Source organism: Rhipicephalus microplus, chromosome 8 (genome assembly GCF_043290135.1).
Source record: "Rhipicephalus microplus isolate Deutch F79 chromosome 8, USDA_Rmic, whole genome shotgun sequence".
Lineage (NCBI taxonomy): Eukaryota > Metazoa > Arthropoda > Arachnida > Ixodida > Ixodidae > Rhipicephalus > Rhipicephalus microplus.
The window spans coordinates 49065423-49086344 of record NC_134707.1 but is presented as its reverse complement, the minus strand read 5'-3'; the positions used below and the strand labels follow the sequence as shown (position 1 = coordinate 49086344).

General features: G+C 44.6%; 1 protein-coding gene across 1 annotated transcript in view; it reads left to right on the top strand.

Moving 5' to 3' along the window:
• Positions 1-9794, top strand: part of LOC142768503 (suppressor of tumorigenicity 14 protein homolog) — a 47341-nt gene extending 37547 nt beyond the window's left edge. The window contains exon 6 of the mRNA XM_075870498.1: positions 9452-9794. Coding sequence (XP_075726613.1) covers positions 9452-9676 — 225 coding nt within the window. The 3' untranslated portion in view covers positions 9677-9794. The remainder of the gene's footprint in view (positions 1-9451) is intronic.
• Positions 9795-20922: the final 11128 nt, after the last annotated feature.

Below are 20922 nucleotides of genomic sequence, written 5' to 3'. Positions count from 1 at the left end.
ATATTGTTCATTAGCATGTTATCATTCTTTGTTTGGACTCGAATCCTAATCAAATGCAGGCTAAAAGGTAAAAGTTTCAGGGTCTTCTGTGATAACTGTTGCTCTCTAGAAAAAAGCACAATAAGAAAATAACTCTGGTGGTTACACTGTCAATGGTTTTTAAAAATATTTCGTTGTGTACTGCAATCAATTGTAGCATCTATCTATCTATCTATCTATCTATCTATCTATCTATCTATCTATCTATCTATCTATCTATCTATCTATCTATCTATCTATCTATCTATCTATCTATCTATCTATCTATCTATCTATCTATCTATCTATCTATCTATCTATCTATCTATCTATCTATCTATCTATCTATCTATCTATCTATCTATCTATCTATCTATCTATCTATCTATCTATCTATCTATCTATCTATCTATCTATCTATCTATCTATCTATCTATCTATCTATCTATCTATCTATCTATCTATCTATCTATCTATCTATCTATCTATCTATCTAGCTATCTATCTATCTATCGAATCGCCTACGTCTGGGTGCCCTCACGATCAACCCCTTAACTTAGGGTCTTCGAAATACTTTGCAACAAGAGCCCAATGTTCGTGAAACGCCATTGCTGGTTCCAGTGTTGACTATAAAATTTCTTGCATATATTTAGCGCCACTTCATAATGTTTCACATCATAAAAAATTGCAACCGAGTCACCTTGCATAGCAGTATTTCCTAAGTTACGTGGGATCTGCGTCTTTGTCTTTGCGGGCAGTAGCGGATGGAGAAATATATGCCACGAAATGATCTTTATTTGGTATTGCAAAGCGCCAGTACTATGAAAGCAATCAAGTAGTTTCTATACAATGAAGCATTATGTAAAAAAACCACTCCGAAAATGCAGGAAAATTATAGTTGGCCTCTCGCGGCTCAGCCTCTTGAAAGCTTCGCAGCGCTTGCGGAGCGCAAGATTTGAACGCAAATGCACCCACTCGCACAGCAGCGCACCATGCGGGCGCCGCCGGCAGTCATCAGCTGCGGGGCCATCTCTTAGCCCGCTCTCAGCACAGTAGGCAGTATACTTCTAGACACTGTACTAGTGCTCTTAGACATGTCACAACACTTTACTGTCTGCAACAAGGCCAAGAACGCCATACAGTGCGCGCTGTAAAAGGCGGCGGGAAAGCAAATTGCGCTTATCCATTCTACGTGGGAAAATTCGAAAGAACCACTCGAAAGTTTACGAACATATTCAGGTCTGTGAAGCTATATGAAGTGGCTAGCCAAGACTAGCTAAATGCTATTTCCATTTAAAAAATTGTGGTGGGGTTTCGCCTTCTCGCTATCCACCTAAATCGAAATAATTGTTGTTGCAGGCCAACTCATAGCGAACCTTGGTTTCCACGAATATCCCCTTCAGAGGTGGTATCTAGAATAGTGCACGAAACATTTTGTCTGATAGTCCTGTCAACTTGTGGACAGAGGGGAACAGATTCATTTGTCATGTGAGGATTAGAGCATTTTTCTTTGTCAGCGTGTCTTCAATTCAACTCAATTATAAACTCAAAATCAAATAAACTCAAACTCAAGCACTATGACGTCTGATGGGTTTTTCGACGTTCGGCGTTCCACAATGAACGGGAAGACTACGCTTACTAATCGCAAAAACTAACTGTGCACATATAGAAAGCCCATGATTTTTTCGACGTGAAAAGAGAACATGATGAACCACAATGATGCCACGTTCCATTTCCCAAGTTTTTGTTACCGTTCCAAGAAGGAGTCGTCATCCGGGTCGTCGGGTAGTGGTTGGTCGACAGGCGCACGAGAGAGACAGTCGGCGTCGGAGTGTTTTTTGCCGGACTTGTAAATGACAGTAATGTCATATTCTTGAAGTGTCAGGCTCCATTGTGCGAGGCGACCTGAAGGGTCCAAAAAGTTGCTAGCCAACACAAGGCGCGGTGGTTGCTCACAACTTCGAAGGGCCTGCCGTAGAGGTAGGGGCGAAATTTCGACGTAGCCCAGATGATGGCGAGGCACTCCTTTTCTGTTGTGGAATAATTTGCTTCTGCTTTGGATAGCGATCGGCTGCAGTAACTAATAACCCTTTCAAGTCCGTCAGCCCTCTGCACAAGAACGGCGCCAAGACCTACGCTGCTTGCGTCAGTATGTATTTCTGTCTCGGCGAATTAATCGAAATGGGCAAGTAACGGAGGCGTCTAGAGGCGATGTCTAAGCTCCTGGAAAGCGTGTTTCTGTGGAGTTTCCCACTTGAACTCCACGTCAGCCTTGGTAAGGTTAGTGAGAGGATCGGTGATGCGGGCGAAGTTTTTCACGAACTGCCTATAATAGGCGCACATGCCCAGAAATCGGCACACGGCCTTCTTGTCAGTGGGCGGCGGGAAGTCGGCGATGGTGGCTGTTTTCCGTTGATCGGATTTCATCAACTTGTCCCTTCATGGCCTCACGTACTCGCGTCGAAACACTGTACGGACTCTCACGGAGTGGTTTGGCATTTTCTTCGGTTATGATGCGATGTTTCGTGATTGTGGTCTGCCGAATTTTCGATGACGACGAAAAGCAATCTTCGTATTGCAGGAGCAGAGCCTTGAGCTGTTCTTGCTTATCGTTCGGAAGTCTGGGATTGACGTCGAAAGCTATGGGAAGGGCTTGGTTCTTCTGAGCAGGTTCCGCAGAATCGGCGAGGGCGAAAGCACTGGTGGCTTCGACAATTTCTTCGATGTATGCGACCGTTGTTCCATTGTTCACATGCTTGTACTCATTGCTGAAATTCGTGAGCATAACCGTTGCTTTGCCTCCCCGCAGCTCTACTATTCCTATTGCGACGCAAATATTTCGGGTGACCAACAGATGCTGACTGCCTTCAACGACGCCTTCCAAGTCAGGTGATTTAGGAGCGCCGACTGAAATAATGACGCTTGAGCGAGGCGGAATGGTGACTTGTTCTTCCAGCACATTCAAGGCATGGTGTCCTGACGGCGTGCGTGGTGGTAGTGCTTCGTCTGTGGATAACGTTATCGACTTTGTTTTTAGATTGATGACAGCACCATGGAGGCATAGGAAATCCATGCCAAGGATGACATCCCTTGAGCAACGCTGTAGGACTCCGAAGTCTGTAGGATAAATACGGCCGTTAATGGTGACTCTCGCTGTGCAAATTCCTGCAGGCGTTATGAGATGACCTCTGGCTGTGCGGATCTCAGGGCCTTTCCAAGCTGTCCTAACTTTCTTTAACTTCGCGGCGAACGACCCACTGATGACGGAGTAGTCCGCTCCAGTATCGACGAGAGTGGTGACACAGTGACCGTCGATAAGAACGTCGAGGTCGCTAGTTCGCCGTCTCGCATTACAGTTAGGGCGTGGCGTCGGGTCACGGATGCGTCGGCTTGTTCGGCTGATTCCATGTTGCGTCGTCAGGTCACCTTCGGGAAGTGAGGTTTCGCCATCAGGGCTTCGCCTGGTTGGCGTTGTGTTCGGAAAGCTTCGTCGCGGCATCGTCATCGTCGGAGGATCTTCGGTAGTTCGTCGCACAGCAACCGCACCTCCATCGGTTGCTGCCCTTAGTTTCCCGGATACGGGCTAAGAGACCGGCCCCGCGTTGGGCCAGAGTACTGCCGGTGGTGCGGTGACGTGCGGCGGCTGGGCGACGGTGAACGCGAAGGGCTTCGTGGTGTCCACAGAGTTCCTGTCAGGTAGTCGGGGATGTCACGTGGTCGTTTTCCTGGCTGTGGACGCGGTGCATTGAAGGCGAAGCCACGCAGTCCCATCTGTCGGTACTGATAATGACGGTATGTGTGTCCGGCCTCGCCGAAGTGGTAGCAGAGCGGGCGATGGTCAGGGGTGCGCCAGACGTCAGTCTTCCTCGGTGCACTGCGCTGAGCCGCTGGCTAACGGTATGACGTCGGTGGGGGTGGTGGCGGCGGTGGCGTCTGTCGACGGAAGTGCGATGGGGCGGCGTTTTTGTGTGCACGGGGAGGAGCGTTGCAGCCCAGTGCAGCGGCGTAGCTCATAGCTTCCGGCTCGGGCAGTGGTGCTTGGGGACATTGAAGCGATTGCCGAACTTCTTCTCGCACAATGTCGGCGATCAAATCCACTTGAGTCTGCGCCGAAGGTGAGTAGTTCATCGACGGCCGACGCTCCACTCACTGATATCTGTGCAAGACTGCTACTGTAATCGAACTTTCCATTTCCTTGTACAGGTTCGCCCAAATAAACAGTTATATTCCAACATAAAGACTCCTGTCTTCCGCCACGTCACGACCTTGTGACAATATGATGAATCAAATATTTTTTTTATATATTTTGTACAATTATAGAGACAGTAGTCTAGGAAGGAGAGAATGCACATAAGCAGAGAGAAAAAGCTGCATGCGCAGCTCTTCCCGCACGATTGCTCGGATTGTTTCACGCAGGTCTCCGGAGTTACTGGCTTGAGCAGCAGCGCAGTCTGCAGTCAGGCGACGATTATACTGTCTGGTGCGCATGTCCAGGGTTTTTTGATAGTGGTCGCTTCGGATACAAATTCTTAGCGGTGTTTGGGGGGTCTCTCATCAGTCTCGCGAATAGCTGCTGTTTGACCCCTCGCATGAGGAAACGAACTTTTTTTCTTCAGGCATGTCTGGGTCAGCGTGACGGAATAGTCAGGTCACTTCTTCTGTGAAAATGGTGACATTTTCATTTGGTAGCTGAACCAAGGTCTCTAATAAAGCACCGGCCCTCTCTTTGCGAGCGACGCTCGCGAACGTTTGCAGGAATGCGCCGCAGAAAACACCCCACGTTTGGAGCGTGGACTCCCGATTTTCGAGCCATGTCCTTGCGGTGTCTTCCAAATAGAAGAACACACGACGCCGCTTTTCGTCATGGTCCCACTGGTTGAGGGCGGCCACACAGTAGTATGTTTCTAGCCAGGACTCCGGGTCTTCGAACGATGACCTATGGAAAATTGGTGGTTCCCTGGGTTGATGCATGACCATCGTGGGCTGGGACGCTGCGGTTGTCACTATCGCTGCAGTCGCGGTCATGGCCTTGGTCTTCCGCGCCTTGTCTTGTAGAAGCCCGTACTCCGGTGGTAGCCCTTGCTGTCGGCGGCTTGTTCGCTGCTCTTGGTTGGCGTCGGTGTCTTCTCCACGACGTGGGCTGGGTTCACGGCTTGACGGGGGCGTCCTGTACATGAACTAAGCAGCACCTCCACCAGATGTCATGGGGTCGTGAAGTGGCCGAAGACAGGAGTCTTTATGTTGGGACATAACTGTTTATTTGGGCAAACCTGTACCTGGTAAACGGAAAGTTCGTTTACAGTAGCAGTCTTACGATTCGTTCGATTACGTGGACTAAGTGAAAAGCTTCTATGACGGTACTTTGGACCGTACAGGGTGGTTCGACGTCTCGGCCCACTTGATTACGAGGTTGTTCCCGACGGCATCACGATCTCTCAACGACGCCGATCGTGACCCGAAGTAGTCCATGTCGCGCGCCTCAAGCCGTTTCATGCGCGTTAACAAACTGAAACAGTGTTTTTTGTATTATTGTTGTATCGTAATTAATTCATTGTACTTTCTTGCATTATTGTTGTACCTTCATCTTTAGTTAAAGCATCGGGACGATGCCTTTTTTCAGAGGGGGGCAATGCCCCGTTCCATTTCCCAAGTTTTTGTTATCGTTCCAAAACACCACACGATTCTCAGCGCAAACCGCGCCTGCAGTTTTCAAGAAGGTTCTGGACTGTAGTAGATCATTTCGATAAGATCACGCCCACTGTGCGAACAGTAGAGACTATTCTAGAACCTACGTCTGCGCCAGCGATAACGCTAGAACATTCGACGGCAAGAGTATAAATGCCGACGCGCTTCGCCGCTTGTGAGTAGTTGATCGACGGCCGACGCTCCACTCACTGATATCTGTGCAAGACTGCTACTGTAATCGAACTTTCCGTTTACCGGGTACAGGTTCGCCCAAATAAACAGTTATATTCAAACATAAAGACTCCTGTCTTCCGCCACGTCATGACCCCGTGACAATATAATGAATCAAAAATTTTTTTTAAATATTTTGTACAAATATAGAGACAGTAGTTTAGGAAGGAGAGGATGCACATAAGCAGAGAGAAAAAGAAAAATAGATCAGAAATTTCAGCGTAGCAGGGGTGAAAAAGGTGATATTGAATTGTATACTGCGTAATTGAACAAAGAATGATTATTTATATAAATCAGTTCTTGTGAATAGATGTTTGAATGAGTGTCTGTGCTTGTGACGTGAGGCTTGACCGATGTGTTTCTGAAGGTAATAGCCACAGCTCATTCCAAGCTTACGAAAATGAAGCAAAGATAAGAAATTCAAGTGTGCATGTTTTCATCTTTCAGATAGTGGCTCCGATTCGGTCATCAGTTACATATTTGTAGGTGGATTCAGATTACAAGCAATCAGAGAAGCTTACAAAAACAACACAATACTTCATTTTTTCTAGTGTATTGATGAGCAACTAGACATTATGGTATGTGTATTTGAAACGTTAGTAGATGGTGCTTTATCTATCTATCTATCTATCTATCTATCTATCTATCTATCTATCTATCTATCTATCTATCTATCTATCTATCTATCTATCTATCTATCTATCTATCTATCTATCTATCTATCTATCTATCTATCTATCTATCTATCTATCTATCTATCTATCTATCTATCTATCTATCTATCTATCTATCTATCTATCTATCTATCTATCTATCTATCTATCTATCTATCTATCTATCTATCTAATAGAGTTTTCTAAAATTACCTAGAGGGGACTCTGGCACCGCGATCGCTCAGTGGCAATGGGAATGATGGGTAGTACACGAATTTGCCTTGTCTTCGTACTTCGTTCGGCTTCGTTTGTTTCTGTGTGTCGGTTTGGTTCCGAAAGTAGAAATGAGCCCTTTTGAACTTCGTGAGCAGATCTAGAAGGTAGGCCTAAAGGAATCAGGTGGTGAAGAGTAACCGCTGAACGTTTGCTGATTTTTGTCTCTTGAGAAAACAGCTCCTAGCGACAAGAACACACATGAGCCAGAAGTACGAAAGTTAGACAAATCCGTGTACTACCCATCATTCCCATGCTCGGTGAAGCGCCGTGCGGTGTAGCTCTCATAAACACTAGCTCGATAGTTCCCTCTAGTGTATATTAAGGAAACTCTATGATCGATCTAGTTATCTAGACGCCTACGACTTTAAGGCCTCCTGGCCTTATCAATAATGGGATCTATACAAAAATTGGCATGGCATATTATGAGTGTACTACGACCATAACTAAGTAGTCATAACATGAAAATAATGACACGTTTGTCATGAATGTCATGATTTACATGTCATACACTCTCTGCTGGGCGGTGGTTTCGTTGAAATGACATATTGCAAAACTGGTATGATATAACATGAATGCATGGCGAAAAACATTGGCAGGCCTTAACGGGGAAATTAAGACTGGTATGTCAAGTCAGTCATGACTACATGTCATGCTCACGATGCGCTCGCAGTCGTTTTGCTTGCTTCACATATTCCTAACTTGGTATTACGTGACGTGAATGGAGGACAAAGGTATATGACTAGTGCAAACATGATAATTTTGACATGCGTGTCATGTAAGAACATGACTACATGCTACGCTCTTGAGGCGTTCGCAGCCATTTTACTAGATTCAAATGCACCGAGTTTCGTATTATGTGACGCGAAGAAGAGGAAAGTGAAAGACACGTCCAAACATGATAATCATGATATACGTGTAATGTACATAAAACATGACAACACGCTATGCTCAAAGCACGGTCGCGGCCATTTCGCTAGCTTGACATGTACCACATTTGGCATTACGTGATGAGAATAGACGGCGAAGGTAAATGACACGGCCAAACATGATAGTCATGACATGCGTGTCATAAGAAGCATGAGAATATATAACGCTCATAGCGCCCTCACGACCATTTCGCTAGACTCACATATGCGAAGTTTTGTATTAGGTTCCTTGAATGAACGATCAACTTAAATGTCAGGTGCAAACATAATAATCGTGACATGGAAGTCATGAACGGCATACCATACGTACCTTCTTCATCTGTGTTTCGCTTCCTGATTGATTCATCGATATCCGATGAATCAATCAATGCGCTATCAGCCGCTTCCTGTGCCGTCTTTGCGAAGTGAAAAGGGTAAAGCATAGGAAATGAGAGAGAGGGCGGAATGCTCATGCGCAATTAGTGTGTAGACACCGGAGTGAGGTACGCCTACAGGAGACAAAGAGGAGCGAGCGTAGGCTAAAATACGCTGCCTGCGTTGGCGTTGCAATCAGAGAGATGTGGGATCTTACGAGAGGAAAGTGAGAGGAGGAGACGGACATGCAGAGTGGAGTGAGGACGTCACCAGATCAAGCTCGCCCACAAGTCACTTCGCATCTAAAAGGACGGAGCCAACAGTTACCCCACAAATGGCTGCGAATTGGCGGCGAAAGAATATACTAGGGAGCGGGCGATCCAACGGTGACGGCCTGAAGACCCCGAAGCACTCAAAAGTCTACGCCTGCAACGATGTGATCTATGAGAGGTGCCAATGATTCGTTTCAGTTCGAGGGTCTTTCTCTGGCGCGTGGGCAATGGGGTGGGGTTTTTGATATTCTTTGGTTTAACTTGAGCCTTCATGCGCTTAAAAGCAGCGTAAAAACAGCCTTGAAACTCTAAGCAGCAGCAGAAAAGCATCCTAAAAACAGCACCAGTCAGCTGAGGTACGGAAAAAAAACCTTTAGGTGACTAGATCAATATTGAGGTTAGTTTAGTTTCTCTGGCATCCTGGCATTTTATGCGGGAATTGGAGGCTTGCGTGGTCTCGCAAATTTTTTGTGTTGTTTTTGTTACCACGAGTATTCTCACATCAAGCGCGACAATTTTTGAATAGTGCAGAAGTAATTTACAGGTTTTGGAAGACTGAACTAAGTCGAGTTCGTGTCTCACAAGTTTTGAAACTCTTGTTGCACCTCTGACGGTATACGATTTAACTCCAACCCCTCAACGCTGAAACGCAGAGGGAAAGAGGGAATAAGGACATTATAACGGCAGGCAGGTAAGCTATGGATGACTCCGCTAGGCTCTGTGGGACGGGGCAAGAGGAATAAAATTCGAGACAATCTGCTACGAACTACTTATCACCCAAAGAAATGTTATCGGCAATCAAGAGACAGCTTAGTATGACGTAGCTTCATACTTCAGCATTGACCGAAAATGCAGCAACGGTATTCGCAATACTGTACATATTTTGGAATATCATCACGCACTGACTCTCAGTTTGACCAATGAAAAGCGGCTATTGTCGTTACAAGGGCCTAGTAGAGAATCATGGCGACTTAGAATACCACACGCATCAATCACGGTAACGAGCTTCTTGCTTTCGTCTTTTAAACTTGAACAGGGTGACTCAGGTGGGCCACTGACTCTTGAAAACGACCACGGACGGTCAACGCAAGTGGGAATTCATTCATATGGCACCCATTGCTCATTCAAGCACCCAACGATCTTCACCAGGGTCGCCTTCCACATGCAATGGATAAAGGAACAGCTTGGTCAACCACGCAAATGGAGGCGGCTTGAGTCTGACCCAGGCCTTCACGCTATTGCTCCAGCAAAGCGAACCTAAATTTTTGTTTGACGCATAAAATCTTTGACACTCTCAAAACAGTAAAATAAAGAAGGCGCTGCTAAGTAGCAAGTCATGTTAAAGAAGAACACCAGATATGCAAATGCATGACATTGAGAGCACAAAGCTGAAAATAAAATAAAATCATTTGCAAGATATGTGCAGAGAACATGTCTGCTTTGCACCTTCATTCAACGCTTTCTTACAAAGTTGTTCTGAGTCGCTTATCAAAAAAATCGAAAGCCCATTTAAGAAAAAAAAATGCTTTCGAAGACCAATACAGTTATAATTTCAATATGTAAGCGCAGATGTTCGTCTGTTGTCTTCCAGTGATCCAATCACACAAAGAATCTTAGATGCAAATCACTCTACAATTGCGCGTAAATTTAAAGAGTAGTAAATTTTTCTTTGGTTCACGTTTTCATTGTGATACTTTTGTCTATGGTAATATTAACACTCTTATTACCCATTATCGGCCGTGCAAACAAAACAGTATTGAATGACGGGTTTCTTCATCCTAAAATCATGATACGACTTGTAAGGCATGGCAGAGTGGAGGATACCGGAAATCCTAACACCGACAGTTACTTAGCGTGTACGTGAATATAAGTACAAAGTCTTCTAGAGCTTATCGCCTTCACAAAAATGGGACCACGGCGGAAGGGATTCGATCCCACGATCTTCGGGTCAGATACTGAAAACAACATGATCCCAAAACAGCCCGAGAGGGTGGTGGTGTCAACAACAGGTATAGACACAATTTTTTCTTGGCAAATTGAAGACCTCCGATGCCCATGCTGGAGGTATTCTCGAAGAACCAGCGGCATCGACGTGTAACACAAGGTGACAAAAATAAATATGAAGAACTGTCTGGAGAGGGATTGACTAACAAAAGTCAATGCGAGTACAAGTGCTATGGACACACGGGCACTGCGCATTTTACTTTAATCTAGGCACGGTAACTGCAGTGGCTCCGCCGTGGTGGTCTAATGGCTTATGTGCTCGACTGCTGACACGTAAGTCGCAGGATTAAGTCCCGGCTGTGGTGGCCGAATTTTCGATGTCGGTGAAAATGCTATACACCCGTGTGGTCAAATATTGGTGACCGCTAAAGAACCCCAGGCGGTCTGAACTTCTTGAGCCCTCCACCACAGAACTCTAATATTATAATGGTTTTGGGACGTTAAACTCCCCTTATCCTTCTAGTCACTGCTGCGTCAGCTGTGGCCAATAGCGTTAATTTTGGTGAGCGGGCAAGTGACGGTGGTGTATGCTACCACTGAACAAGCACGTTTCGCTACTTGTGCTTCTGCTTGTGTACGGGTACGCTACCAAAGACAAATAGATTCCGCCCTGAGCACGCGTGAAGCGTAACAACGATGGCCGCCCCGAATGAAATGAGGATAAAACACGTAAACGGCCCGAAACGAGGGAATAAACTTTTTGTGTTGGTTTCACGTCCCCAAACCCGTAACGCCGTAAGGGAGAGCTGCGAAAATTATGGCCACCTGGAATTTTACATTGTGCTTACGGTTAACTTGGGCATGTTTCTGAAGCATTGTAGAACACAACACGCAATATGTGTGTTCTCGTCGTCATCTGCGCTGGGTGTTTTATACTATACGTGGTCCTCAAGCGTTTGAATTTCCTCGAAACATGACCTGCAAGGGCGTGATCGATTCTGTGACGCACGTATCAGTATTCGAGCACCATAACAGCTACACTACTGTGGTGAACCAGCAACATGTGAGCCGAAGTTTAATTTCAATTCCACAGTGTTCCAACAGAATCGAAATTTGTGCTAGTTGAATATGCATGGTATGACTGTCGTTTAAGTGCGCGAAGAAAGCGCTTGTCCCCCGTTTTTTTGTGTTTCATCGTGCGCTTAAAGGGCAGTTATGCCACAGTGTTCCTCGTGTATGCTGCAAGAGAGACCGCAGGACACAATGCTTGAGTACTGCGCGTGCACAGCGCAGTTGATATAAGTTATGCAACACCGCGGGTTTGATTTCTGGCCACGGCGTCTGTCGCCGGCATTGAGAAGAAGCAGCTGCATGGAACCTGCAACGGTAGGTAGCGGTTTTTCCTTTCGGGACACTCCAAAATCACTGACAGGAAAACTGACTGCTTTCCTTCCGTGCCACCTATCCTTAGTTCCACCCGTATACCCAAAAGCAGTGGAAAGGCACTCCTCGCGACAGCGTTCCAGAGGCGTGTTGATGCGCGTTCAGACGCCCTGGAATGTCGCAGAGCTGGTCATATATATGTGTCTCGGTATAGAGCCCCTCATTGGTTTTTTTTGTATATAAACAGAATGTTTTTATCATCATTGTCGTCTTCTTACTGCTATGAAGAGCGTTGCAGACACAGAAGAAAATCAATTAAAATTTTTTTTCCCAACCAGCTGCCTCTTTCGTCTTTGGAGAAGCTCAGGTTGCAGTTTCTGTCACGCAGAGTGCATGTTCTCGGGTGGTTTTCTTTAGCGAACTCGCCAAATCACACTCGCGTCAGTCCGTTCTGCCCTGCCTCGGTGCTCGCTGTGCCTTCTCCTCTTCACACTCTCTCAATAGATAGATAGATAGATGGATAGATAGATAGATAGATAGATAGATAGACAGATAGACAGATGCGGGATATTTGCGTTCGCGTCGCAAGAAATACTCATCGCTGCCCGCAAAAATGCAAAACGGACGAGAAGAAGATATACTTTGAGCTCTAACAGCTAATATATATATATATATGTATATATATGGGATAAGGCACAACGGGAGCGTTGTCAACAAGGATGAATATATATTTTTCCCAACAGTTTCGGGAGGGGACCTCCCTTCATCAGATATACATATGTGTGTGTGTGTGTGTGTGTGTGTGTGTAATTCGGCACAACAGGAGCGTTGTCAACAAGGATAAATATATTGATTTCCCAACAGTTTCGGGAGCGGTCCTCCCTTCATTAGGGGATGAGTTATACTAACATGAACTTCCAAACTTCGTTGCTGCCGCGTCCCTTTCGCCTTGAAAGACGTTTCTGAGAGTGAGAGAGAACTAAAAAAAATGAAAGAAAAAATGAGAAGAAAAAGTTGAAAAAAAGAAAAAGAAAAATAGAAAAAAAAAGAAATTAAAAAAGAGGAAGAACCACTGTCAACAATGGAAACGAAACGAAATGTTCGTGTACGTCCACATCCGTTTCCGATTCCGTGCTAGTCAGTTCTCGACGTGTGCCGGGTCACCCAATATTGTCGCCGCGGTGGCGGGAGGGGTCCGTGACTGCATGAATAGGGAAAGGGTTTCCCCTTAATGGGTCGGTCGGCTCTTTAGCTTTCATCTTCGTCCGTTTCCCTTCAATGGTCATTAAGTTGTAGGCGAACATAAACACTTTGTGTGTGCATGTGAAAAAAGGAAAAAAAACAAAAAAAGAAAAAAAGAAATAACAATGTACACGTACGAGTCAGTCAGAAAAATACAAGCATGGTCTCCAGCTATCAATCTTTGTCACCAATTTCCTCCTAGCTTACTTCTCGGAGGCAGGAGAGTCTTGCGGGGTCCTCGTTGATGCCGGCTACAAATGTTCGAAATTTGAAAATAAAGTATGCCTCACGCTGTTCGCGCTCGCACCTGTTTGAGAAACCGGACTGCAAAAGAGTTCTGCCGATATTTTCAAAACGGTGGTTTGGCAGGCGCAGATGTCTAGATAAAGGTAGCTTCGGCAGTGAAGTGGCGTGGTACCAGTGATTATTGAACCGCAGCCGAAATGGCGTGTCTGTGGCCGATATATTCTTGTCCGCAGATGTTGCAATGTAGCATGTATATTACGTTACTGGAGTCACAATTAGGGCTTTCAGTTACGCAGAATTTGAAATACGAGACGTTCGCTTTGGATTCACGTGTTGTGATCATCTGTGGGCATACCTTGCATCGAGCTTTTCCGCAGGGATGGCACCCTGATTGAATTTCGGGGGTGTTTGCTTTTGCTCTGACAAGAATGTCCTTCAGATTTTTATCCCTGCGGTTTTTTATCGCCGCCTTCTCTGCCACTACGGGTCGTTGGGAGCAGGCGCCTTTTACGTCGAACATGGTTTCTCAACACTCCCGCTGCGCCGCTTCCTGGCTGCTGATGGCTTACATGCAAGCTTCGAGGGAGTCGCGCTGCTGGCACAGCACACGAGGGTGCAGCTGCGATGGACGTTGGCGGCATGGAGATCGGCGGCAATCGCTTGCACGGACAACTCCAGTGCCAAGCCCCCTCAACAACAAGAAGCCGAGCGACACACAGAGCCATCCAGGACCCCAGCAGTGACGATGTCGCCACTCCCACCAGCGAGGCCTTACAACACCAGTTGGACGAATGCGGCGAAGACCAAGGCAGCGGCTTCCAAATGACACGGGGAAACAAAAGGTACGGGTGGTCTTAAACACGCATGGTCCCACTGATTTCTATCGATTAGGAAAATCATTGAAAAGCGGGGGCAATACGAAAAACACGAGGAACAACTAACCAAATATCTATTTCACGAAATTGCACCCAAGGGCCTCCGCGTAGCCTGCGACCCCTCAGTGTCTACACTAAGTGAAGCAGAAAGGGGGAAGTGGGAAAAATACTACTAGAAGCGTCCTTGCAACTGACTCGGGTTATTGCGGGCCATAGTGAGCGTAAGGCCACCGAATACAGTGTCACAGAGACCACGCAGAAATTGGTATCTAATCTCGGAGAGCATGAGGCAAGAGAGCTGGAAATATACGAACTAAAAAAGAGAGGCGAAATTTCAGTAGTAAAAGATCGAAAATTCAATCGGGACTGCAGAAGCTCCACTGCTCTGCAACAGGAAAATAGGAATGAGGCCGCACAAGAATGCCAGGGACCACCCATACCACAATTTACCTTGAAGAGAAAACTGGGAACTCGAAACTACAGTGCAATCCTAATTAAAACACCCTTACTCTCGAATATGACGCTGACACTCCCGTGCCACGTGATGGCCAAAAGCAGCCAAAAACTTATGAAAAAAATGTCCTCAATCTGTCCAACACAACGCTCACACCCGCTCAGCTTCAACTTTTGTCGAGAGACTTAATCTTTTGTCCATCATCCGGTAGATTCAATGAATTTGAACTGTACGAAGACCTCGGTAAGTTTGCGCGTAATCTCCGCCTCCGTGAATACTTTCATGATCGCAAGGACTGAACGGACGAGAATAGATTGATTGGTGGTGACAAATCATGGTGTCCAGGTGAGCAGAAGGACAAACACCTCGATATGTATATATCAGCAGTTCAAAAAGATATCAACCGAGCGTATGAAAAAAATCGGCCATATCGAAACAACATATCAAAGTCAGGACGAAGGGCACTCGATGAACTACGAAAAAACACTGAAATTACCATCAAACTGGCTGATAAAGGGGGCTGCATAGTAATTCTAAACACGTCGGACTACTTAAAGAAAGGGGAACGACAACTTTCAGACAAGAAATTATACAAAGAACTTCCAATGAACCCGACTCCCGAATTTGAAAAGGAGATAAAAGTAACGCTAAATAATCTCTACCGGGACGAGAAAATTACCGAAAAAATGTTAAAAACAATTTTACCGGCCCATGCTCTTCCTGGTCGATCATTTGGAGTTCAACGACAAGCATTTCCTTCAGGTCAGTGGCACTGCAATGGGCTCGAAAATGGCCCCAAACTTCGCGAGCACCTTTATGGCTTCACTTAAAATCCCATTCATTGAGCTATGCACCTTGAAACCTTTCTACTGCAGAAGACACTTAGACGATATTTTTATGATATGAAACCACGATGAGGAAGTCCTTTCCGCTTCATAGGGGATTTAAAGAAGTGCCACCCATCAATTTAATTCACGCACGAAATTTCCAAAACTACCATTAACTTCTTGAAAGTCACTGTCACGGTCAAAAATGACCACTTATCAACAAACCTTTTCAAAAAGCCTACAGACCGTGAAATGTACCTACATTTCAACAGCAGCCATCCAAAACATTGCAAAACGGGTATTCCATAGTCTCAGGCCTACCGGTGCCGAAGAATATGCACCGATATGCGGGAATTTGACAGACACTCTGAACACCTAAAGCATTCCTTATTGAAACAAAATTATCCGGAAGACATTTTTGACGATGCCGTACTACGTCCTCTCAACGTGAACAGGAATGATATAATCAAGGGACCAAACGGAGTATCTAAAACGACTTCCCAAATGAACCTTGTACTAACTTACTCCTCATCAGCGCCACGAATCAACAACATACTTTCCCGCCATTTCAACATAATCAGGCAAAGAAAACGACTAACTTCTATTTTCGCGAAGCCACCTCACGTGGTGTACCGCAGTGATAAAATTCTGAAGGACATTCTTGTCAGAGCAAAAACAAACACCCCCCAAAACTCAATCAGGGTGCCATCCCAGCGGAAAAGCTCGATGCAAGATATGCCTACAGATGGTCACAATACGTGAATCCAAAGCGAACTTCTCGGATTTCAAGTTCTGCATAACTGAAAGCCTTAATTGTGACTCCTGTAATCTAATATACATGCTACATTGCAACATCTGCGGACAAGAATATATCGGCCAAACAGACACGCCATTTCAGCTGCGGTTGAATAATTACCGGTACCACGTCACTTTACTGCCGAAGGTACCTTTATCTAGACATCTGCGCCTGCCAAACCACCGTTTTTAAAAGTATCGGCAGAACTCTTTTGCAGTCCGGTTTCTCAAACAGGCGCGAGCGCGAACAGCGTGAGGCATACTTTATTTTCAAATTTCGAACATTAGTAGCCGGCATTACCGAGGACCCCGGAAGACTTGCCTGCCTCCGACAAGTAAGCCAGCAGGAAATTGGTGACAAAGATTGATAGCTGGAGACCATGCTTGTTTTTTTCTGACTGACTCGAACGTGTACACTGTCCTTTATTACTTTTTTGTTTTTTTGTTCTTTTTTTCCTTTTTTCACATGCACATACTAAGTGTTTATATTCGCCTACCTCTTGATGACCATTGAAGGGAAACGAATGAAGATGAAAGGTAAAGAGCCGACCAACCCATTAAGGGGAAATCCTTTCCTTACGCACGCCGTCACAAACCCCTCCTGCCACCGCGGCAACAATCTTGGGTGGCCCGACGCACGTCAAGAACTGACTAGCACGGGATAAGAAACGGATGTGGACGTACACGGACATTTGGTTTCGTTCTCAGTGTTGACAGTGGTTCTTCCTCTTTTTTACTTTCTTTTTTTTTCTTTTTTTCCTTTTGTTCTTTTCGTCTTTTCTCTTTTCTTTTTTTTTCTTCTTTTAGTTCCCTCTCACTCTCGCAAACATCTTTCAAGGGGAGAGGGACGTGGCAGTAACGAAGTTTGGAAGTTTATGTTAGTATAACTCATCCCCTGATGAAGGGAGGACCCCTCCCGAATCTGTTGGGAAATAAATATATTTATCCTTGTTGACAACGCTCCCGTTGTTTCATATCCAATACCTTCATGAAGACTAACTGGCCTATTGAATAATCACTCCCAATATATTTATATATATATATATATTTATATATATATATATATTATACCAACACAATGTTAGCCCCCCCCCCCCCTCCCCGAAAAAAAGATAACCGACAACCTCAGCAACAATATCTTGCGTGAAACATCACAACTGCACACGTAACAGGCAAGCCCCATCTACATTCATCAGTGCACTTGACGAGTGCGCTTGACGAATGCCGTTGTGACCTTCTGGCATGTTGTAGATTGTGGTTGTTATTTTTTATGGGAGTTGGACGCGGTCTACTGTTTCTCGGCTAATCCAACGCGAACTTTGGCGTTTTTTGTCTGCCGAGTATTTAGTTAGACATCACCTGCGTCGTTATTTATTTTTCCCCCAGGTAGTGCAGTGTGCTAGTTGGTGTACATGTCAGTACATAAAAAAACCCACCACGAAAACGGAGTAAGGCCGCGTTTTGTCTTACGTTTGTTTGAGCTGGACATCACGAGTACTTTTCAATTGGCCATACTAAGGAATAGTTTGCCTCTAAAAGCAATGACGTTTGATGATGCGCATTAAAGTGCGGTATATGTTACAGTGCAGACATTATCCGTGACAAAGTGTTTCAAGTATATTGAATATTTGTGCACTAAAAGCCAACTGAAATAAAACACTTAAATCCGTTAACAATTCAGTAAAGCTCCACTGCAAGCAAAGCGGTTGCGAAGACACCATCCTGGTAGGAAGCAAAGCAGCTATTACACCTATTACAGCAACCATTACAAGTAAGCGCTTGTGCTGTGTGTTCCGTGTAATAGTTGCTGCGCTTCCTACCAAAATGAATTCATACAAACTGACATCTCACAGAGCTCTTAATTTCTGAACAACCACTTTCCCTCTTAGGCATTTGTGCGTCGCATTACAAGCGCACAATTTTTCGCGGACTGCAAGATAGACACGCGTGTGTTCCATGTCCGCAGCACATCATATTTTCCCCGATGGCGGTAAGAGCAGAGCGAGCGATGCTGTCTTTTATTTCAGTGAAGAGTTAGTAATGAATAAAGGTACACAGAACCACTCACGCCTATTCTTTTGCAGCTCTCTTGTGACAATTATGCTTAAATTTGTTTTGAGCGTCCGAAATATATCTATAATAAGCGCATCGCAGCGTGATGCCGACAACACAACTGGAACTTCGTACGGCGAATCGAATCACTGTCTGTATTGTGCGAACTATAGTATGGGTTATACAAATGGTCGTAGAAACACACGGGCATACAACAACGAGAGACGTTCCTTTCTGTTGAATGAGCGCGGAAGGCATGTATGGAAGAATGATACACACTGCTTGTATGCTACTGGACACGTATTCTGTTCGTATCATATTCAAATCACGTATAAACTGTAGTTAATCAACACCGTTTGAACATATAGTGCCATATCAGACATTAGAGCCGACATGCATGAATATACTTCCAACTTTAGTTCCAGTTAGAGTCGGGGTCACGGAGAACGAAGTTTCACAAGTGAATGTTTAGAAAGAGGAAGACGACGCACAGGGCAAGTTCTAAGATAGTGGGCTTAATCTTTCTTGCGTTTCTATCACATATTGTAGTTTACTCTCTACATTTGTATTTGTATACGTTTTTACCACTCTGTCACTTCTTATGAATGACTGGTAAGAAGTATCTCCAGCTAGGGCACCTAAACCTTTTTGTATGTTCCTAGCTTCAGCGTCCGCTCGTAGAGAGTGACGCTAAAACCACAGCCAGTTACACACGTGAAGCCATGACTTTCTTATCCAGTCAACACGTATAAAAAACGCAGCTTTTGAAAGTTACTGCACTTCTGTTTTTTTCCATGGTGCTTCTCATATCAGGAAACGTAAGTTTGCTTTCATGCAGGTATTTGTGTGTGGGTGTGTGTGCAGAAATACTGAAAAATCTGCTGAAAAAAACAATGCTGTGGTCTGAAGAGGTAAATTTTTGAGCAGTTTTATATAGCTGAATAGTAGTGTTCAATTAGGTAAATGCGTTCGTGAAATCGATGCGGTGACTAACTAAAAGCTCGTAGGTTATGAATTTCCTGAACGTCAGTGCTACAGTGTCATTGCAGGTCCTGCAAGGTAGTCCTGCAAGGTTCAAATCATGAAGCGATATGAACCTTGCAGGACTAATTTGATCATCGTAGTTCAGACATTGCTGATGCCGGGGAAGGTGTGATCGTTCTAGTGCTCGAATCCACCAAAAGCGTAAATAATTTTTAACTGAAGGTTCTGAATTACACGATAGCGTCTTTAATAAAGAGACATTATGCAACATCCAATTGCTAAATCATGGTAAATTTTAAATATTTATCACATAGATGGTTGAATTCATCAAAACCTTATTTTTTCCTGGAATTAGCCTTTAGGTACTAGAAAACGCTTAGAAGGGGAGTATCTAAATGAGTTAAATATGCATCAAGGGATCATAGCTTACCTTTTTAGCTTGCACAGTGACTACCTTCGGTTGTACACCAGATTATATTCTTTCTGAATGAAGCCAGTGGTCATAGCAAACTGCATGACAAAGCAACCAAAAAGTGCATTTGAAGCCGCTGGGAATAAATTGCTTTTGTTTTATCATCCTGCTTTCATTAAAGTCAGGTATGTCATCGCAATAGCCTAGATTTGCAAGCTGTCGAGCATGGAATGCGTCTTTTTTCGACAAAAAATTGACACCCGTAAACACCGACTTGGTCAGTGACAATTTTCTATGTTGCCCAGGAAAGCGTGAGTTCATTTCAGCTTAATAGCTTCTTTTAGGGACCTGAAGAAATTGCTTTATGATAGAGAAAATAAAAACAGGGTAATTTCAAAGAAAGAATAAAACTATCTTTTCAAATTAAAAAAAGAAGATAAGGCTCCAGAGTTCTGTCAGCTACATGGGCAGGAGCGTATGGAGTGATAACACACAGGTAAATACGAAACTAAAATAGAATTTTCATTTCCTATGCATCATATCTGCGAGTGGTTAACACAAAAGTCAATCAGCTGCGCAAAGTTTCCAAGGAGCAATGCAAACATTTTGTTCCACTTAAATTGTGTTATTAGGACGTATATACACATCCACAAGTGAAATTTTCATTGCTTTCGAGTGTTGGGCCTTTCTCAGCATGAATTCTCAAGCAGAGGACAACCGCTAGCTACAAAGAAACTCAAAGCGTATACACATATCTTAGAAAACACACCAGAAAACGTCTACGAGGATTTGATTAGTTCGCCATAATTATGGTCTACCTGCACGCTCATGTTAAAGTCCTTCGAAACAAAGTAGTAACGTGGTGGACTTTGCCTTGAGTAAACTCGGTGGCATAGTGAGGCAGTATATGTTGTCTTACCACCTATTGATGTTACCGGCAGTTTTATGGGTCAGAATACCGAGTGACGTTCAGGAACATTCTAGTGAGGTTATACAGGTAAATAGGTCCACATGCGTTCTATGTTTTCTGTGCGCCTAAAACAAATGTCCTTTGTCGTGTCGGTCACTTAACCGCTCAATAATGTTTGTAGCAAAAAAGGATGCTCCTGTCACTCAGTAGAACTGTAGTTGATAAAGCACTTGGGTTCGATTTCACTGCATTTCTGAACGTCACGACACCGTTACAATATGATATAACGTTTGTTAACTAACTCGCATGAACAGCCATTTGTCACTTTCACCAGCTTCGCTTGTAGAACAATGCAATAGATGGTGAACAAATTGTATGACCAC